Below are 20,650 nucleotides of genomic sequence, written 5' to 3'. Positions count from 1 at the left end.
GTCGAGGAAGAGGTGCTGGACCCCATTGGCTAGCCAGGAGAAGGCGGTCCAGCAAAGTGCGGATTAATATCATGTCCCCATTGTATTTCGATTTAAAGCTTTCGTGACTGCAGGGATTCATCTTCTTGGTTCTTTCGGTAAAGTCACATAGAATGTTTTATTTTATTGTTTTATTATGAGTCCCCATTGTATTGCAGAGAGCGCTCCGGGTTTCCACCCACACGTAAAAAGACCCGGATCAATTGGGTGAAACAATCTTGACGTGTGGAGGACCGCAGAACTCGGGCAATTGTTGGCAGCACCGGCTCGCCGCCTGACTGCTGCCTTCCCGCTCGACCGCGATTCCTCCTCCCCTCCGAGAGCGAGCGAGTTCTGTGCGGCGGGCAGCGGCGCGTTACCGATCCTAGCGGCAGTCGTAAGCTAGCAAGAGCGGTGGTGGTGGTGGCGGCGCCGTGGCAAGCCCGGCACGCTTGCTAGCGGAGTCACACTCACGCTGGCGGGCCCGGCCGTTGACCTTGCTGCACTACGAACCCGGCGACCCGAGTTCGATTCCCGCTCACGGCCAACACAAAGTGACGATTGACGATTATCTGAACCGGTCTTGGGCCTCCCCCTAATTCGACTCGGCCTGAAACAAGTACCTGGTGTGGTGTGTAGTAAACATCGCCACTAGGGAGACAAAGTTGGCCGGGCGTGGTGTTGGCCACCCACCACCTTCATGTGCCTTGCCCCGCTTTCATAGGCGCTCGCTCAAAGCACTTGCCCCAACGGTCTATTCAGGCTATCCGGCAGATATTCTTAGGTTTTTTCGGTAAAGTCACGTAGATAAAAAATAAAATCACGACGTTTCGGAGGCAACACAAGCTTCCGTCTTCAGGTGGAACCGTCACAGCACGATTGCTGTATCAAGTGAGAGGTTCCACCTGAAGACGGAAGCTTGTGTTGCCTCCGAAACGTCGTGATTTTATTTTAATTTAACTTTTATTAATTTTAATTTAAATGTTTTACCTACGTGGCTTTACCGAAAAAACCTAAGAATATGAATCATTGCAGTCACGAAAGCTTCAAATCTAGAATTATCCGGCAGATCTTTGTCTTTATCTTTGGTGGTGGTGGCGGCGCGGACGATGACACTCACGGTGGCGGGCGCGCTCGTTGACCTTGCCCACGAGCAGCACGGCCACCTGATCGGCCGTCACGCGCTCCGTGTTGGGGCCCAGCACGCCACGCACGTAGCTCTCTGCGCGACCATCGGCGAGGCAGGGGAGAGACGCCGCCTCTGATTAGCGCGGCCGAAAGGGAGTTCAACGTACATGCGTGCGTACCAGACCCCCCCCCCCGCCCCCCACCCCAAAAAAGAATAAACCATGCAGTGAAGACGTTGTCAACCGAGCCACTGATGCGGCGCGGCCGCGGTACTCCTACGTAGCGGTCAGCCGTCGATGACCCGGTGTGCAAATTAGGTGACAAGAACGTAAGGTTGCGTTTACCCACTTACAGTTAATTATACGTGCTCTGAAGAAGAGCCATTGAAGAGCCATTGCCCGAAACGTCGCCTATTACCTATTCTAAAGGACACTGTTATCGACGAATGGATGTGTTGAGACTTAGCCATTTGATTTTTTTGATTTACTTTGAATGGTGTGTAGATTGTCTCCACCGTTTTCTATTGCTTCTTGAGTTGAGTCGGATTAAGGGCGGTGCGGCTGGTGGTGGAGTGGTTAGGACACCTGGAGCTACGGACCCAGCGACCAGAGATCCATTCCCAGCAACAGCTAAACATCAGTGGCGTGCGACATCTCTTCATTAGGTACGTACGGTGAACTTCCTTCGCACCGTACGTAGCCAACCGTGCCAAACGGAGGTGTGGGGGGGGTTAAGAACAACAGACTAAACTCAAAAATCAGTCCCAAAGAAATTCGTTTTCAATCTCGAAGCTGCCCACCAACAGCACTTGCCCCAACAGTCTGCCAAGGCTATAAACAGGGGATCTTTGTCTTTGTCGAGCGTGCGTGCGTGGTGCTTTACCGGCCGCGGTGATTATCTCCTTCTGGGAACTTTCACTTGTACAGCCCAGCAGGGGGAGGTCATACGAGAGGATGTCTTGGAACAGCTCCTCCCGGCCCAGAGTACAGTCCGCCATGTGCTGCCTGTACCAGTCAGTAACAGCCACATCAGCAGCAGCATGAGTATGGGGGGGGGGAGGGTTGTTGCTGTTGTCGTGTTTTTTGTAAGTTAGGCCACCATATTGCTCTGTTAACTGTGTTTACTTTTACACTACGAGACCTCCTTTACCAGTAGCAAAATATAGTAATAGGTTTTTACACCCTTTTATCTGGTACAAAAAACTGACACCTTTATACAAGGGATCATGTTTGCAATAACCACAACACAAGCAGTCAAAATGCAAACAAAAAGAAACAACTCTGATGATGATAACGATATGCACTGTCCTTGAAGTTGATTGGTCCACACCAAAGACAGCTTTTCTTAGAGCCTAGTCTCCATTGGTGTTGGACCAGATGATGCATTTTGACTGCCTGTGTTGTGGTTATTGCAAACATGATGCCTTGTTTCGATTTAAAGCTTTCGTGACTGCAGGGATTCATCTTCTTGGTTCTTTCGGTAAAGTCACGTAGAAGGGAAGTAATAAAATAATAAAAATAAAACATAATAAAATCATTCTCACGACGTTTCGGCCACAACGCAAGCAGCCATCCTCAGGTAAAGACCAGGTCTGTCGGGGAGACAGCGTCTGAATGGTACATTCAGATGCTGTTTGTTGCCTTGTATAAAGTTGTCAGTTTTTGTACTAGTTGAAAGGGCTTGAGATGGCTGCCACCTATGGGTCAGATGATTGCCTGCCACCATTAAGCAATTGGTAATAAAAAAAAAAAATTTCCTAAAAAGTGTAAAGTTATGGAAAAAAATTTCACGAAAATAAATTGTCACGCACAACGAGTCTGTGTGCAAAATGTCAGCTCGATTGGATCACGGGAAGTGGGTTAAAAAACGACCGAAAGATTTGCACGGTCGTAAGCGCGCAAGCAAGCAAGCAAGTGAACTTAATATAAAGGATTTAAAAACCTATTACTACTGGAGGGAGCCGTCGCGTGTTCTGCCATCTCGCGTCTCACCAGGGGCAGTCCTCGTCATTGCACGTCCCCGTGAGCTCAAAGTGGCAGAAGCTCCAGCGCGGCTCCACCTTGTTGCTGAAGGACGGGGAACTCAGCAGAAGCTGCTCCTTGGTGCGGAAGTACGTGCTGAACCTAAACACCCAACGGAGACAAAGATTCCCCGCCCCACCGTGTAGCCTTAGCAGACTTTCGGGGCGAGCATTGTCGCGCGCGAGCAACAGCAACTACGAAGGTCGGCACGGCACGCGAGGGGGGCAGGGTGGTTCGGCACCACGCCCGGCCGCCTTTGTCTCCCCAGTGGCGATGCTTGCGCACACCGCCAGGTACTCGTTTGAGGCCGAGTCGACCTAGGGGAGCCCCAGTTCAGACAACCGTCACTGGTGTTGGTGGCCGTGAGCTGGAAGTGAACTCGGAAGGGGCCGAGTTCGTAAGGCAGCGCGGGTAAACGCTGCTGCACTAACCGCCCTCCGCATCAATGCCACAGACACACCTGGACACAAACAGAACACAACAACAACAACCGCCACTCGCCACTAAGTGGCGGTGACGTCACCACGACGCTTGTGCCAGGCCAAACAAACACAACACTAACACATACACACACACACAACACAGGAGCGCACTCAAATTGACAGACGTACACAAAACTAAGATGCACAGAGGCACGCAGCAGACACACACACGGACATGCGTACAAACACAGACGCACGCATTAACTAGCACACACACGCACCGTACATATATTTACATAAGACACATGAACAAAAATTTAAATTAATAAAAGTAAAATCAAAATTAAATAAAAATCACGACGTTTCAGGAGGCAACACAAGCTTCCGTCTTCAGGTGGAACCGTCACAGCACGATTGCTGTACTTGATACATAATAAAAATGTTTTACCTACGTGACTTTACCGAAAAAACCTAAGAATATGAATCCTTGCAGTCACGAAAGCTTCAAATCTACAACACATAAACAAGACACCCACGCATAGATGCGTTTAACACATAGTAGGAGGCTTTAACACTTAGGGGAAGGAGCCAGGGCCGATTGAGCTCGGTGGCGGTGCGGACCCACCTGTAGGTCTTGAACGCGAGCAGTGGGCTCTTGTAGGGCCCAAACGGTTCGGCCACGGAGTCCCGGACGGCCGGGCGAGGCAGGCGCACCAGGTCCACGCCCGTCACCACATCCTGACGAGGCGGGGGGGGGGGGGCAGAGCGGTGAACAACGCAGAGCGATCGTAACGACCCTGTCACTGTTAACGGCGGAGGCGACGTGAAACGCGAGCGGATGAAAAGACGCAGCGGATATGATACCACGCACCATTGGAACCTCATTTGCCAGTGAAAATATGATAATCATATTTTTTTTACTGGCAAATGAGGTTCCAATGGTGTAAATGCTTACCCCCGAGCTCTCAAACTCTGATGGTGCATCGTCTTTGAGTTGTGTGCCTTTTGGCGTCATCTGGTCCAACCCATGTGAGACTAGGCTCTAAGGAAAGCTGTCTCGGGTGTGGACCAATCAACTTCAAGGACAGTGCGTACATTATCAGAGTTATGTTTTTTGTTTGCATTATGACTGCAGGTATTGTGGTCTATGTAAACATGACTCCTTGTAAAAAAGTGTCAGTTTTGTTGCCAGAGAGAAGGGTAAAAAACCAATAATCATGATACCACGCGTTCTGCATACACGCTACACGCTGGGCAGGACACTATTGAATGGGTTTTTTTATTGGATGCACTTTTTACGCAAATAAATCTGAACACCTTCTTTCAGTCTCGCTACAATGAGTTTGAGAGCCACAGTTGTGATTTAAACTAAACAATTTTTTTTTTATATTTTACCAGGTAAGGCCCACGTAGCTATGTAGCTCTTTTTCAGAAAAAAAAACCTGGCCACAAATGATAGCTCAACGAAGTGGCTTATCACGTGGAAATTTATAGCAGCCAAATATTCTAAATGTGGAGGGGAAAAACTGGAGGACCCGGACAAAAATCCACGTGACCACGGGGAGAGAAACACGCAAACTCCAAATATACAGCAGCAGACGTCAGGGTCTGGATCGAACCCACGACCTCCTGTATACTACGCGAGGTAGTTAACATCTCCTAGCCACCGCGGCCCGCACAAAGCAACAGGTCTGCTTGTTTCGCCGACACGTCAGCATTTAAACCGACGAGGCGTTGGGCCTCGCTGCAAGGGACTTTCACCTCCTCGCTGCTCGTCGGCCCCTCCGCCGGCAGCAGCATCCTCGAGAACTGAGCGAGCACCGCCTCCAGCTCAAGGCCCTGGGCCTCGGTCTCGGCCTGGGCCAGCAGTCCCAGGTCTCCCCCTGCCACCGCCTTGCCGCCACCGGCACCGGCGCTCTTCTCCGCCGCCCCCGCGCCCTTGGCTCGCCCGCGTCCCACGCCCCTGGCCACGGCCGCCCCTCTCCGGCGCTTGCTGGACCTCGTCACCGGCGGCCGGGCGACCTCGACCTCCGGCGTCGCAGCCGCAGAGCCGCGCCCGGTCCTAGCGGCCCCGACGGCCGTGGCGGCGGCAGGAGCTTCCGGGCCACCGCGCAGCCGGCTTGGCGTCGCGTCCTTGCCGGGCCGGCTAGTCGGCGCGTCCTTGCCCGACAGGCCGTCCGCCCCGGGCAGGTTGGGTCGCGTGACGAGGCCGCCGGCCGTCAGGGAGAGCCGGCGCGGCGTGGTCGCGCTCGTCGGGGAAGTCGGAGGCCCCGGCCGCTCGCATCGCCGCCGCCGTCGGTGCCGGTGCCGCCTGCGCCGCCGTGTCGTCGGCGTCCCCCTCCTCGACGGGACCGAACGTGAGCTTGTCCTGCGAGAGGTCGTGCAGCGACGGTTGGCTGACGGTGGGCGCGGCCGGCGGCGTCGACAGCGACTGCCCGCTGCGCCGCGTGCCGCGCGACCTGCCGCCGCCCTGCGGCGCTTTCTTCTGCGCCTCGGTGGCGGTGACTGCGGCGATTTCGGTGACCGCGGCAATTTTGACGACAGCGGCGATTTTGACGACCGCCGCCACTTCGGCGACGACGGCGGCGGTGGCCGCGCTGGCGGCAACGGCCGCGCCGGTCTTCGGCCGCGCCGGGCCACCGCCGCTCTGCGCCGCCTTGAGACGCCGGATCTTCTCGGCGTACTCCTGCTCCAGGCCCTGCAAGCGGAGCTTCTCGCGCGCGATAAACTCCTGCCGGAGGTTGCCGGGGCCGCCCCCGAGGGCCGGGTCCAGCTTCACGCGCTTGCTCACCTGCGCGAGGGGAGGGGGGGGGCACCCGGACAGTTACACCGCCGCAAGGATCGCGACGGCATCGCTGGTGCCCCCACACGAGCTGCCGCAATGATCAGACATTTCGATTTAAAGCTTTCGTGACTGCAGGGATTCATCTGCTTGGTTCTTTCGGTAAAGTCACGTAGGAGGGAAATAAAAAAAATATTATATTATTATTTTATTATGTTTTATTTTCATTATTTTATTATTTCCCTTCTACGTGACTTTACCGAAAGAACCAAGAAAATTATCAGACAGTTCGATACGGGGCAGTGACCCTCCCAGAGAGACATTATGGAGGTGTGTGTGTGGGTGTGTGTGGGTGTGGGGGGGGGTACCGTCACCGATGACCCAAATCACCCAGAATGCACCCCCCATCTCGTCGAGGCTCCCAAGCCAAGGAGGGTTGGGAGCCCTGAAGAGCGCTCAAGTACGGCGACCGCCATCAATGGAACGTTGTGCGGGGCTACGTCGGCAGCAGAGAGTGCCGCAGACAAATACATGCGCCTTTTGGCGTCATCTGGTCCAACCCATATGAGACTAGGCTCGAAGGAAAGCTGTCTCGGGTGTGGACCAATCAACTTCAAGGACAGTGCACATTATCAGAGTCATGTTCTTTTGTTTGTATTATGACTGCAGGTATTGCGGTCTATGCAAACATGACTCCTTGCAAAAAGGTGTCAGTTTTGTTGCCAGATAGAAGGGTAAAGAACCAATTATCAAATACATCGTTGTACTGTATGACGCTGAAACGTCTATGTTCCCCGTCTTCTCTATATGGACCATCATATAAATGACTATTTTCCAGCGTGTACCTGGACAAAAAAATAAGCCTTTAGTTCAGATTTAAATAAGTTAACTGATTCCATTTGTCGGATGTGTAGCGGGAGAGTGTTCCAGACTGGTGGTAATTAAAATTATTAAATTAAAATTTTTAAATTACCACCGGTCCCACACACAAAGACGACGACGACGACGACTCACTGGCAATCCTCCGTCTCTGACGCGAGCGAGGGGCCGCGCCAGACCGCTGACGACCGGCAGCCCCTTGCCCAGGTGCTTGCTGACGAGGGCACGGGCCCGAGCCAGCTCCTCCTCCAGCTGCCCCACAACAAACGCCTTCGAGTCCATCCGCTGCTTGATGCGATCCACCTGGGGGGGGGGGGGAGCGACGGTTTTAATTAAGAAAGGGCACATACGACACGACGGATTGATGTGGTACAGTATTACCGCACCCCCCCCCCCCCCCCCGCACGACCCCACCACCCCGGATTACTTTGTGGATGTGAGGTGGGAGGGTGAGGTGAGGTGGGACGGTTGGGTGAGGGGAGGTGAGGGTTGAGTGAGGTGGGAGAGTTGGGTGACGTGGAAGAATTGGGTGAGGTGGGAGAGTTGGGTGAGATGAGGTGGGGAGGGTTGGGTGAGGTGAGGTGGGAGGGTTGGGTGAGGTGAGGTGGGAGGGTTGGGTGGGTGAGGTAAGAGGGTTGGGTGAGGTGAGGTGGGAGGGTTGGGTGAGGTGAGGTGAGGGGGGTGGGTGAGGTGAGGTGGGAGGGTTGGGTGAGGTGAGATGAGGGGGGTGGGTGAGTTGAGGTGGGAGGGTTGGGTGAGGTGAGGTGGGAGGGTTGGGTGGGTGAGGTGAGAGGGGTGGGCGAGGTGGGAGGGTTGGGTGAGGTGAGGTGGGAGGGGTGGGTGAGAGGTGGTGAGAGGGTTGGGTGGGTGAGGTGAGAGGGGTGGGTGAGGTGGGAGGATTGGGTGAGGCGAGGTGAGATGAGAGGGGTGGGTGAGGTGAGGTGAGAGGGGTGGGTGAGGTGAGGTGAGAGGGGTGGGTGAGGTGAGGTGAGAGGGGTGGGTGAGGTGAGGTGAGAGGGGTGTGTGAGGTGAGGTGAGGTGGGTGAGGTGAGGTGAGATGAGAGGGGTGTGTGAGGTGAGGTGAGGTGGGTGAGGTGAGGTGGGTGCGTGAGGTGAATCAAAGCCATGTGGAGGAAGCGAAGGCCGATAGGTGACTGATAACGAGAAAGGACGGACGACGCCACTGTGAGCGACGTGAGTGCGGGCTTGAGGCGATGCTCATCGTGTCGCGAGTCAAAGTGACGACGTATTTGCGAAACGACGAAGGGGGAAGATGTAAATCGGGGTATGACTGCAGCAGTGAGACACGCCGATGTACCAAATGTCAGCTTTCTACCATGCCGGGAAGTGCCCTAGAGGTTTTTGATACTTACATTAAAGGTCTTTGTTTATGTTGCAGATAACATTTGAAGTGATATCTTCTGTAATATCACAGATAATATTGGCCGCGAAAGCGCCGCGTGATTAAACCGAGCGGCGTGATATCTGCAGACACACTGGACCCCCTTACTTTTGCCAATCCTCACAGACCCGAATCGGGTGAACTGCGGTGCCTAGGAGATGTTAACTACATCCCCTGGTATACAGGAAGTCGTGGGTTCGATCCCGACCCTGACCCCGATGCCTGCTGTATAGATTTGGAGTTTGCGTGTTTCTCTCCCCACGGTCGCGTGGGACTTTCTCCGGGTCCTCCGGTGTTTTCCTTCCGCATTTAGAATCAACGTCACGCGTTTAAAGAGTATTTGGGCCGGTGTAACTTTACCCCATGATGATAAGCTACTGTCGTCTAGCTATCATCATTTGTGGCCCAGGTCGCTTCTAAAAAAAAAGAGCTATAATACAGCTCAGTGGGCCTGAGCTGGTGATAAAAAAAGAGTAGAGCGACGATATTTTCGCGACGATATTTTCGCGTTTTTTTTCTTTTCTTGGTTCTTTCGGTAAAGTCACGTAGAATGGAAATAATAAAATAATAAAAATAAAACATACAAAAATAATTCTCACGACGTTTCGGTCACAACGCAAGCAGCCGTCCTCAGGTGGAGAGCAGGTCTGTCAAGTAGACAGATATTTTCGCGACGATATTTTCGCGGCGATTTTTTTCAATGTTTTTTTGTTTTTTTTGAAACCCGAAGTTCGCTCACCTGCTCGTCGATCTTGCGCATCAGCGTGGAGTTGGCCGAGAGCACCGTCTCCGTGGCCCGCAGCTGCTCGCGCAGGCGCGACGCTTTGACCTCGGCAAGGCGGACGCCCTCCGCCTTCTTCTCCTTCTGCGCCACCAGCTGCGACAGCAGCAACGAGTCCTTGGCCAGCGCCTGCCTGCGAGCGCGACGCAAGAGGAGAGAACTACACTCGCGCGCGGCCAGACCATCCCGTGCGTTCATTCGTCGCGCGCAGTCGGGGAGTGAAGGAGCGCTGCGCTAAACGTGCGACGTCTTGCGTGCGGCATTCGCATAAACTGCTCTTGCTGCCGTATGCCGGCGACTCGGGCGATTTGTTTGAACCGCGCGGATCACGGGGGGGGCGAACCACGGGGGCTGCGCCATTCCGGCCAGGCCAACGAACACAATAATCCAGCCGCACAAGACCGTTGATGATAAATGCGTGCCGTCGCTTAGCCTCGCTTCCACCCGCAGAGCCGATTAATAATAATAATTTATGAAGCGCCCTGAAACAATCGTTTTCAGGGCGCTCACAAAGATATGGCACCGTCCATGCGCAGGATTGACACACAAACCGTTACAGCGGCCACACACACATGCTACACCTCTGACTCGATGCAACCTGTCGGCACACACCGTACACACCACACACACTTCTGCCTCTCGAGCTGCGTCTCCGTGTCAGAACCCACCGCACTTAACACACCACACAACAACAACAACCGCCATTCGCCACTAAGTGGCGGTGACGTCACCACGACGCTTGTGCCAGGCCATGTGCACACCACAAAGATCCCCCGTGTAGCCTTAACAGACTGTAGGGGCAAGTGCTGTTAGTGAGCAGCACTTATGAAGGCCGGCACGGCACACGAGGGGGTGGGTGGCCAACACCATGCCCGGCCGCTTTTATCTCCCTAGTGACGATGTTTACACACCGAGGCTGAGTCGACCTAGGGGAGGCCCAGGACCGGTTCAAATAATCGTCACTGGTGTTGGCCGTGAGCAGGAATCGAACCCGGGTCGCCAGGTTCGTAGCGCGGCACGCTAACCGCTACACTACCGCACACCCCACACACCCCACACACCCCACACACCCCACACACCCCACACACCCCACACACCCCACACACCCCACACACCCCACACACCCCACACACCCCACACACCCCACACACCCCACACACCCCACACACCCCCACACACCCCACACACCCCACACACCCCACACACCCACACACACCACACACACCACACACACCACACACACCACACCTCTGCCTGCCGAGCTGCGTCTCCGTGTCGGCGATGGTGCTGCTGAGCGCGGCGCTTTGCGCTCCGCCCCCCGGCTCCGTGTCGGTGTCCGATGTGGCCGGGGAACCCTGCATGATCTCCATGCCCCCCAGCCTCAGTCGCTCGCGCCTACGTGAGAGAGGTGGGGGGGGTAAAGGGCAGGCAGGTGACAGACGGCGGTCAGCACGCTGCGCTATGAATCCGGCGATTCATCTTTGATGCCGAGCCACGGCTTACATCAGCGACTCGTGATATCTCCCGTGAACAATTCCTGAGCCCCTTTAGTGATCTGCACCGACCGGCAGGGTAGGTCAAACCCCCCCCTCTCCAGAGGCCCCTTCAGTTGGGAACCTTTCCAAGTAAGAACCCTGACCACGGCTAACATCAGTGGGGGAGCGACATCCGGGTTCTTCACCAGTTTGGTGGCCTACGGTTGAACAACCCCCAAGGCTGACATGGCATAAGGGGGGGGGGGGGGGGGGGGGAGCGCTCATCCAGCAGTGGATTGATTGACAGAGGGACGGGCAGAGCTAACTTCACAAATGCTTTCAAACTTAGTTGGATGGGGTTAAAGAGGTCAAGCTCCCTCCCAGTGGTGTAGGTAGAGGAAGGGAATGGACAGGCAGACGGAGGAGACGTCTCTGCAGACAGCGACCACTCCGGGTGCTGTCAGGCTGCGACAACACACCGATGACGACGACGTTGTTGAGGATTGTGGTGTCAATCTTTAAACCTGATGATGACGACGGTGACAGTGGTGACATTAACGGCGATCGTGGCGATTACGTCGACGATGGCGACAATCACAATGGGGCTGGTAATGACACAAAACAACGATGGTGGTATTTGGTAACGGCGACAGTGGTTACGATGGCGTCGTCAAGCTCATGACGACGACGGCTATCGTGTCGAAAGTCGCGACGGTAACGACGATGACTGTCACCGCGACGACGGTTGGCAACGGTGAAAACGACGATGACGACGACAAGCGACGACGCTCGCCGAAGCGACAGCAACAGTTGATCGACGAGGGTTGCTTGGAACGGGGGAGGGGGGGAGGCAGGGGTTTCCGTTACTTCATGATCTCATCCCGGAGCCGGCGGTATTCCGGCTTCTGCGCGTCCGGCATCGCCTCGGGCGTCTTCTGGGGGTCCCTGTTCTCTTCCGCGGCGTTCGACTTGGGCTTGGGTTTAGCTGCCTGTGGACGAAGACAAGGCAGCGTCGCGGTGGCGAGATGTTAACTCCCTCGCCTGGTATGCAGGAGGTCGTGGGTTCGATCACAACCCTCACACATCTGCTGTGTATGTGGAGTTTTGCGTGTTTCTCTCCCCGTGGTCACGTGGATTTTTTTTTTTCTCCGGGTCCTCCGGTTTTTTCCCCTCCACATGTAAAAAGTATCGGTCCTATAAATGTCCACAAATGATGGGCCACTTCGTTGAGAAACCGTTTGTGGCCAGGTCGCTTCTAAAAAACAAGTTAATGCCTCATACTCTTTGGTTCTTTCGGTAAAGTCCCGTAGTTAGAAATAAAATAAAACAAATCGCGACGTTTCGATCGCAACACAAGCAATCATCATCATCAGGTGAATGCTTGTGTTGCAATCGAAACGTCGTGATTTATTTTATTTTATTTTTAACGACGTGACTTTACAGATAGAACCAAAGAGTATGGATTGCGTCATCAGGCAAAGGAGTTAATACCTCACTTGGCTTTGCCTGGTGGGATGGGGATGGTTAAGTTTTATGTATTTGGGCGATTTGTTTACCTTTATTGTACTTTGCACTCCTTTAGTGTTTTTGTTCTGTTTATTGTTGAAACGTTCTAACCCCCCCACCGAACATCTGTGAAAAATAACTTTATAGCTCATCAGATTTCTCCTGCAGTGTAAATAAATATTCTGATTCTGAGCAGTGCAACGATTCACCCTCGTCCACCCACAGCTTCCACGACTTGCCAATGGTCCGAAGGTCAGGGTGGTGGTTTGGTAATGGGCTTTGGCAGCACGCTCAACCATATTTATTGTACCAGATTCAATATTCAGATTCTGTAACGAGCGCCGGGGTCACCGCGGACAAAGCAGAACAAACACTACGGTTGACAGCAACAAAAACCCCCGACTGAGAATTAATTCTCTTTGGTTTGTTCGGTAAAGTCACGTAGGTAAAAATTTAAATAAATTAACAAGTAAATTAAATCACGACGTTTCGGAAAGCAACACAAGCAACGTGACTTTACCGAAAAAACCAAAGGGTAATTATAGATCTTTGCAGTCAGGAAAACTTCAAATCTAGAATGAAGAGAATTCATTCGTTAAAAACATCGTAACTCGTACCAACAGATGGGGCGAGTGTGTGGCACGTCTATCGTACATCTTACACAAGGTCCAATCCATCCCCGTTGAGATCCACCAAAATCGACGACCACGGCGTTCGGCCACGCTGCCCCGTCCGTATGTACGTGCCGGACAGGTAATACGCGTGTGTGCGTGTGCGAGCGCACGTACGTCGGCCGTGCGTCGCGCCTCCTTGATCATCATCTCCAGCAGGCCGGTGCCGAGGAGCCGTGAGCCGATGGCGGACGCCGCCTCGCCCTCCGTGTCTGAGTCTGAGTCCCCGCCGAGACTCACCACCACCGACTTGTGCTGCGGAAGCTGACACCGCAAAACAACGGAGCTATTAATAAACATATGTTTTTACCAAGCAAGGCCCACCACTGAGCTACGGTCGCTCTTCTTCAGAAGTGACCTGGCTATCACGAGCCGCGAGCGCTTTGATTTGCGCCACCAGTGACCGACGTGGCGAGTTGTTAACTACCTCGCCTGGAGTAATATTTTAAAAAACCTTTCTTTAAACACGCTTTCATGAAATATACTAGTAATGGAAGAACTCCACGACTCCAGGAATTGGCCCCGAGATTTGCCATAACGTAAGGGACCGTGGCCAATTACAGCCAACGTCAGTTGAGCATGGACAATTACACCCAAGCCGAAACATAACATATAAAATATAATGTTTAAAAAGAAATGTTTTTTTTTATTTTTAATGATAGAATATAGTATTGTCATCAGTATGACATAAGTATACCACGTTTGCAGTCGATACCACATTGGGAAGTGGGTTAAAATTGAGTTGCAAGATTTGAGGATACAACGACAACAACGACAACAACAGAGTTAAATGAAAGCGCGTAATAGATGGGGCTCACCTCACCACGGTTAATCGAGCGCAAGCATCGCATGCGGTGGTGGGGTAAAGTGTGAGTACTCCCACTTCTAATCGGGACGTACGTGGCCGGCAGTGGAAGAGTAGGCCAACTACCACTCGGGGAGGGGCTCTCCAAGGGGCTCCCCTCTCCGGGAGGCACGTTCCTCGAACCCGAGCCGTTGGGTGGCCACGTTCAACTTTCACAGCACACCAACTACAAAGCACCGTCGCCACCGACGACGACGACGCGGCTCCGTACCGTGATCTTGGGTCGCTTGGCGGGCGGGATTCGCTGCTGCAGCCGTGAGCTGCCACCGCCACCCGCGGCGGCGGTCGTGGTAACGGCTGTGGTGACGGCGGTGGTGGCGGCGGTGACGCCGACGCTGGCTGCGACGGTGGTGGGGGAAGCGGCCGAGGGGAGGGGTGATTGCGTCGCGGTCGAACGGGGCGCGGCGTCCATGCCGTTTCTGTTGATCGGCGTGGACGTCGCCAGCACTGACAACAGCAGCGGTGGTGGCGGTGGTGGTGGCGGCAACGGTGGTGGCGGTGGTGACGATGTCTTCTCAGGAGCAACCTCCGAGTCCGCCTCTTCCTTCTGTAAAACGATGCCGCATGGATCAGCATTTGGGACGCCATGCTAACTGCCCTGCCGCTGGTGTACACAGGAGGTCGTGGGTTCGATCCCGACTCTTGACGCCTGTACATTTGGAGTACGCGTGTGCCCCCCCCCCCCCGTGGCCGCGTGGATTATTCTCCGGCTCCTACGGTTATTCCCTCCACATTTAGAATCGCGCGTTTTAGAGTATTTGGCTGCTATAAACGTCCACACGATGAACCACTTCGTTGAGTTTCGATTTGAAGCTTTCGTGACTGCAGGGATTCATCTTCTTGGTTCTTTCGGTAAAGTCACGTAGAAGGGAAATAATAAAATATAAAAATAAAACATAATAAAATAATTCTCACGACGTTCCGGCTACAACGCAAAGAGCCGTCCTGAGAATTATTTTATTATGTTTTTTATTTTTTTACTATTTCCCTTCTACGTGACTTTACCGAAAGAACCAAGAAGACACTTCGTTGAGCCAACATTTGTGGCAAGGTCGCTTTTGCAAAAAAAGCTAACGGGCTCAGCAGTGGGGGGGCGGCCTTACCCGATAAAAATCACCACGGTAAAATAAAACGTTCGTATTCAGCGCGAGGGACGGGGGCGTCTACACACCTCTGGCTTGGTCACACGCTTGATCTGAATGGACTTGAGCAGCTCCTCTCGCAGCAGCATCTCTTCCTCCTCCGCTTCGTCCTCGAAGGGGGGCTTCGGGGGCTGTTCGGGCTCCCCGGGGGGCAGGGGAGGGGGCTCGCAGGGCTCGGGGGGCACGGGACCCGGAAGGGCGGCCTCCACGAGTCTCGTCACCGCCGCCGCCTCCGTGAAGGACGACACCTGATCGACGGAGGGTTAAGACCGAGGGTGTCAAACACAACGGGCGCGTAGCGACGCTCCGCTCCCCCCCCTTGGGGGGTGGGGGTAGGGAAAGTGACCAGTCAATCCCACGGTTTGGCAAGCGCCAACTCAACCTCGGTGTCTCACGCGAAAACCCACAAGGGGTACCCCCCCCCCCCCGGAGGTCTTCCGCATACATTCACAGGTGCTACTCGCTAACAGCACTTGCCCCAGCAGTGCTGTTACAGGCTATACGGGGGATCCGTGTCCGTCTTTTAGTCTCACCTGCAGCAGGCTGTGTGGCGGGAAGGCCTGCACGGGGAGGCCCAGGGATGACAGTCCTTCCCCATGTACGGCAAAGGGTTGCGGGGACACCACTGCAAACACGGGCACTGACATCATTTATGGTTTAATTTAGCAATTAAATCATTCCCATGCACACACACACACACACACTCCCCTTCACTCCCTGACCCACCCACTCAGCCACTCACTCACACACTCACCCAACGACTCACTCGTTCACTGAACCGTCAGTGCAACCCTGCGCGTTGACGAAACAACCTGCGAAAGCGGATATCGCAGAGCCGCCTCTGACACGGGGGGCAAGCGGTGGCGCATTTTCCGCTTGCTGTTGCAGACGTCAGAGTGGTTCAAACCCGGCAGCAGCCCTGGTTAATACTGCGGGTCTATTAACCGTAAATACTACACGCCATTCGCTTGACATTTTACGCTAAAGCTGTTATTTAAAAAAAAATAAGTGCCAAGTCCACGGGTGCCGACAACAATCTAAAATTTGATTAAATTAGTGGCAGGTTTGCTTGTGCCGCACAGGAGCAACTGCCACTCGGGGTCCGCCCTGTTAGCTAAGTCCGCTGCATTGCGCCCCGAGATGTACTGCATAGAAAGCGTGGCATGACGATTAACCCCTTTCAAGTTCCAAGACGTCTGCAGGTTGCGGGGTGGGTGTCCTCGTTCACTGCTGAATCTCGGAACGTTGCAAGCGGTTCAGCGTTAATTTTATTCAAAGGCGTCGCTGCTTTTAAAGACGTTGTTACCCGCCGCAGAGAACCGTCGCGACACGAACGCACTCTACGACAGCTGGCGCCAAACTGTGACATACGCCCTCCACGCGTGACTTTGTGGGAGCCTCGGTACCGATAAAGTTATTTCGTTACATTTTTCCTTTCCTTTCTGGTCCAACACCATGTGAGACGAGGCTCTAAGGAAAGCTGTCTCGGGTGTGGACCAATCAACTTCAAGGACAGTGCATACATCATCAGAGTTATGTTTTTTGTTTGCATAGACCACAGGTATTGTGGTCTATGCAAACATGACTCCTTGTAAAAAAAAAAAAGGTGTCAGTTTTGTTGCCAGATAAAAGGGTAAACAACCAATTATCATTTCGATTTAAAGCTTTCGTGACTGCAGGGATTCATCTTCTTGGTTCTTTCGGTAAAGTCACGTAGAAGGGAAGTAATAAAATAATAAAAATAAAACATAATAAAATAATTCTCACGACGTTTCGGCCACACTGCAAGCAGCCGTCCTCAGGTGAAGACCAGGTCTGTCGGGGAGACAGCTGTTTATTTTTCTGGCAAATGAGGTTCCAATGGGGTAGACGTACATCATCGGAACGGTGACGGGGCGAAGCGACAATTACGATGATAATGACCGACGTAATCATTCGTATCCGGGGCGGAAGGAGGGGCGAGCGCGGTGCTTACTGGGCGAGTTGCTCTCGCTATCCACCTCCATAGCAACCTCCTCGTAGTTGTCGTGCTGGAAAAGGTTCGCCCGAAGCTCCGACACGCGCCGTTCCCGCGGCCTCCTCTGCTCCACGTCTCCGGCCTTGGGGGGGTGGGGGTAGGGGAAGTGACCAGTCAATCGCACGGTTTGGCAAGCGTCAACTCAACCTCGGTGTCTGACGCGAAAACCCACAGGGGGTGTCCCCCCCCCCCCTCCCCGGAGGTCTTCCGCATGGATCGAGTGCTCAAGTGATCTCTCGTCTTGGGGCCGAGTGAAATTACGTCGCAGTAAGGACGTGGGTTGCCAGGCCCCCTGGAGTTCAGGCGCTCGAACTCGACGCGTGCGCGTGGACGATGGGAGAACGAACCGAAAGACAACCCAGTGCGTTTCTCACTTCGTTACAACGTAGGTGAATTTGATACGCATGAAACATCCCCGAGACCAGGGGGAGGGGGGTCGTCAGAGGTCGCAACCGGGTACCCGATACCCGTACCCTACCCGATACCCGGCTACCCGTACCCGGCCGGGTACGGGTACCCGTTTACGACCCTAGTGCGGCCGGGTACGGGTAAGGAATCAAAACCCGTTTGCGACCTCTGGGGGTCGTCGGCAGCCAAAACAACCAAGAGGAGCGATTTTTTTTCGAATTAGTAAAAAAGAACAGCCTTTCAAGGGCGGCAATGCACGTGGTGAATATGAGATGGTGGTCCTTGATAAATAACGTCGCGAAACAGCAGTTCCTGAGAGAGATGTGTGCGGGTCCCCAGCCGCAGGTCTCCGACCACTGCCCATGGTAAACTGGACTCCCATGGTCAACTGGAGACTCCATGGTCAGGGAGTCGGCAAACCAAAACAACAAGACCACCCATTGTTTGACTCAAAGCTTTCGTGACTGCAGGGATTCCTATTCTTGGTTATATCGGTAAAGTCACGTAGAAGGTAAACAATAAAATAATAAAGATATAAAACAATAAATTATTTCCCTTCTACGCGACTTTACCGAAAGAATGTCAAGAGCCGCCACTGCAGTCCTTGAAGAGCCGCAGCAGTTTGCCGACCCCTGCCCAAGACGAGACAGGCGACGAAAACATTTCCCGGGCGTGGCGAAAATAGCGCCGGCGACGTGCACCACCCACCTTTCCGCCGCCGGTGCCCGCGACGCCGGGAGAGGCGGCCGAAACGCCGCCAGCGCCGCCAGCGCCGCCAGCGCCGCGGTCGCCCAGAATCTTCATGAAGCGCACGTACTGCTCCTCGGTGCTGGGCAGCTCCCGGATGCGCCGGATCTCGTCGGCCTCCTGCCGCCGGCGTTCGGCCTCCTCGTTGTCGCGTCGCCTCCTCCTCGCCGCCGCCGCAATCACCTCCTGCCGCCCCTGCCAGGTCCGCGTGCGCCCTGTGGCGGCGGCGGAGGAGGATCGCGCGCTGGGGCGCGGAGGCACCGTAGATCGCGGCGCTGGCGAGGAGTGGAGATCGGGGGGGGGCGGAGGGGGGTAGGGAACGGAATCTGAATATTTATCTGGTAAAATAAAAATGGTTTAAAGCTTTCGTCACTGCAGGGATTCATCTTCTTGGTTCTTTCGGTAAAGTCAATAATAAAATAATACAAATATAATGATGATAATTGCTTGTGTTGCAGTCGAAACGTCGTGAGAATTTTTTGTTGTTTTATATTTCTATTATTTTATTATTTTCCTTCTACGTGACTTTACCGAAAGAACCAAGAAGAAAAATAAATATGGTTTAGGGTGCTGCTACGACCGAGGACCGCCACAGCCCGTTGCCAAACCAATCCCGAGGGCATTGGCAAGTCGTGGAATCTGTGGGTGGATGAGGGTAAATATTTATTTACGGTGGAGGAATCCAATGAGCTATAAAGCTCTTTTTCACAAATGTCCAGTCAGGGCAGGTAAGAACGTTATACAACAATACACAGTACAAAAACACAACAATCGTGCAAAATACAAGAAAGTGAAACAAAAAAATCTTCTATATATATAAAATGGAAATTTGTGAATATGTGTGTCTGTTCGAATTGTTTAGCGCACTTCCCAACATGCAACAAACTTGAAATTTGGCAAGTGGGTAGGCAATAATAGTTATTTTGCACGGCAAGTGAGCGGTGACGTCACATCTGTGGTGTCACCCACACGCGGCAGCGTCACGCAGTGGTGCCTGCTGACATCACATCACGCACTCCCCCCCCCACCCTCCACGTAGGCCGTGTATTAATCCAAGACAAGAATCCAAGTCCCGGGTGAAGCCGGGTAGTAAAGCGAGTGTACAAATAAAAGAAACAGTTTTTTATCTTACCAGGTAAAGCCCACCGGAGCTATTAACTTATTTTCCAGAAACGACCTGACCACAAATGACAGTTCAACAAAGTGGCTTATAATGCGGAAATTTCGATCGGCAAAAATAATCGAAATAATCTAAATGCACGTGTCTATATGTGCAGGGACCCAGAGAAAAAAAATCCATGCGACCACGAGAAGACACGCAAACTCCAAATATACAGCAGATATTGGGTCGGGATCTAACCCACGACCTCCTGCATACCAGGAAAGGAAGATAACGATTTTGATTTGAAGTTTTCGTGACTGCAGGAATCCATACTCTTTGGTTCTTTCGGTAAAGTCACGTAGGTAGAAAAATAGAATAAAATAAATCACGACGTTTCGGGCGCAACACAAGCGTCCATCATCAGGTGGGAAAGCATGGCCTGCTGCTGAGGCAGACTGTTTTAAAAGGTTTGAAATGGGTGTAGTCCAAGTGTTATAAAGAAGTGGCCGGGGCTAGTGATGTTAATGTGAGAAATTAGCATGTAACTGTAAGATAGGAGAGTGGCCTCCTCAACGTGCCCTCATCGAGAAGACCTTTTAAAACAGTCTGCCTCAGCAGCAGACCATGCTTTCCCACCTGACGATGGACGCTTGTGTTGCGCTCGAAACGTCGTGATCTATTTTATACCTACGTGACTTTACCGAAAAAACCAAAGAGTATGGAAGATATCTCGCCACCGTGGCATACTTAAATAAATAAAGCGCTCAAGTTCGCGCGCAGGCCTGCAAGCACATGGGCGGGTGTGTGGCCAGCGACGATCGTTTCACGTGGCTCACACGCCCACGCCAGCGCGCAGGGCCGAAACGAGAAATATGTCAAGAGGGTGATTGTTACATTGGAGTGCAATTTATCCGCCAAGGTGAAATGGCCCACGACTTGGTTTCAAACGGCCCGTGACCACACAAGGCGTGCCACTTCAGAAAGGGGGCGAAAGCAGTCGTGTGTGTGTGTGTGTAGTGGGGAGCGGGAGTGTAGTGGTTAACGCGCCGCGCTATGAACCCGGCGACCAGAGTTCGATTCCCGCTCACGGTCAACACCAGGAACGATTATCCGAACTGGTCCTGGGCCTCCCCTAGGTCGACTCAACCTCAAATGGGTACCTTGTGCAGTGTGTTAACATTGCCACTAGGGAGACAAAGGCGGCCGGGAGTGGTGTTGGCCACCCACCCCTCGTGCTGTGCCGGCCTTCATAGGTGCTCGCTAACAGCACTTGCCCCAACAGTC

General features: G+C 53.4%; 2 protein-coding genes across 2 annotated transcripts in view; one reads left to right on the top strand and one right to left on the bottom strand.

Moving 5' to 3' along the window:
- Positions 1–20,650, top strand: part of LOC133360360 (troponin I, slow skeletal muscle-like) — a 277,194-nt gene that overhangs the window by 133,311 nt on the left and 123,233 nt on the right. The gene's annotated exons all lie outside the window — the stretch shown is intronic.
- The window catches only part of LOC133360329 (zinc finger C3H1 domain-containing protein-like), a 53,660-nt gene that overhangs the window by 21,264 nt on the left and 11,746 nt on the right, over positions 1–20,650 (bottom strand). The window contains 16 exon segments of the mRNA XM_061578977.1: positions 1,139–1,240; positions 2,029–2,150; positions 3,138–3,269; positions 4,215–4,327; positions 5,351–5,870; positions 5,872–6,380; positions 7,386–7,553; positions 9,392–9,566; positions 10,682–10,828; positions 11,776–11,897; positions 13,203–13,349; positions 14,162–14,497; positions 15,122–15,340; positions 15,626–15,732; positions 17,068–17,191; positions 18,226–18,539. Of these exon segments, the coding sequence (XP_061434961.1) occupies positions 1,139–1,240; positions 2,029–2,150; positions 3,138–3,269; positions 4,215–4,327; positions 5,351–5,870; positions 5,872–6,380; positions 7,386–7,553; positions 9,392–9,566; positions 10,682–10,828; positions 11,776–11,897; positions 13,203–13,349; positions 14,162–14,497; positions 15,122–15,340; positions 15,626–15,732; positions 17,068–17,191; positions 18,226–18,539 (3,357 nt within the window).

Source organism: Lethenteron reissneri, chromosome 68 (genome assembly GCF_015708825.2).
Source record: "Lethenteron reissneri isolate LAM-NWPU_2019-01 chromosome 68, ASM1570882v1, whole genome shotgun sequence".
Classification (NCBI taxonomy): domain Eukaryota; kingdom Metazoa; phylum Chordata; class Hyperoartia; order Petromyzontiformes; family Petromyzontidae; genus Lethenteron; species Lethenteron reissneri.
Note: the sequence above shows the minus strand (reverse complement) of the source record. Positions and strands in the feature narration are given on the sequence as shown.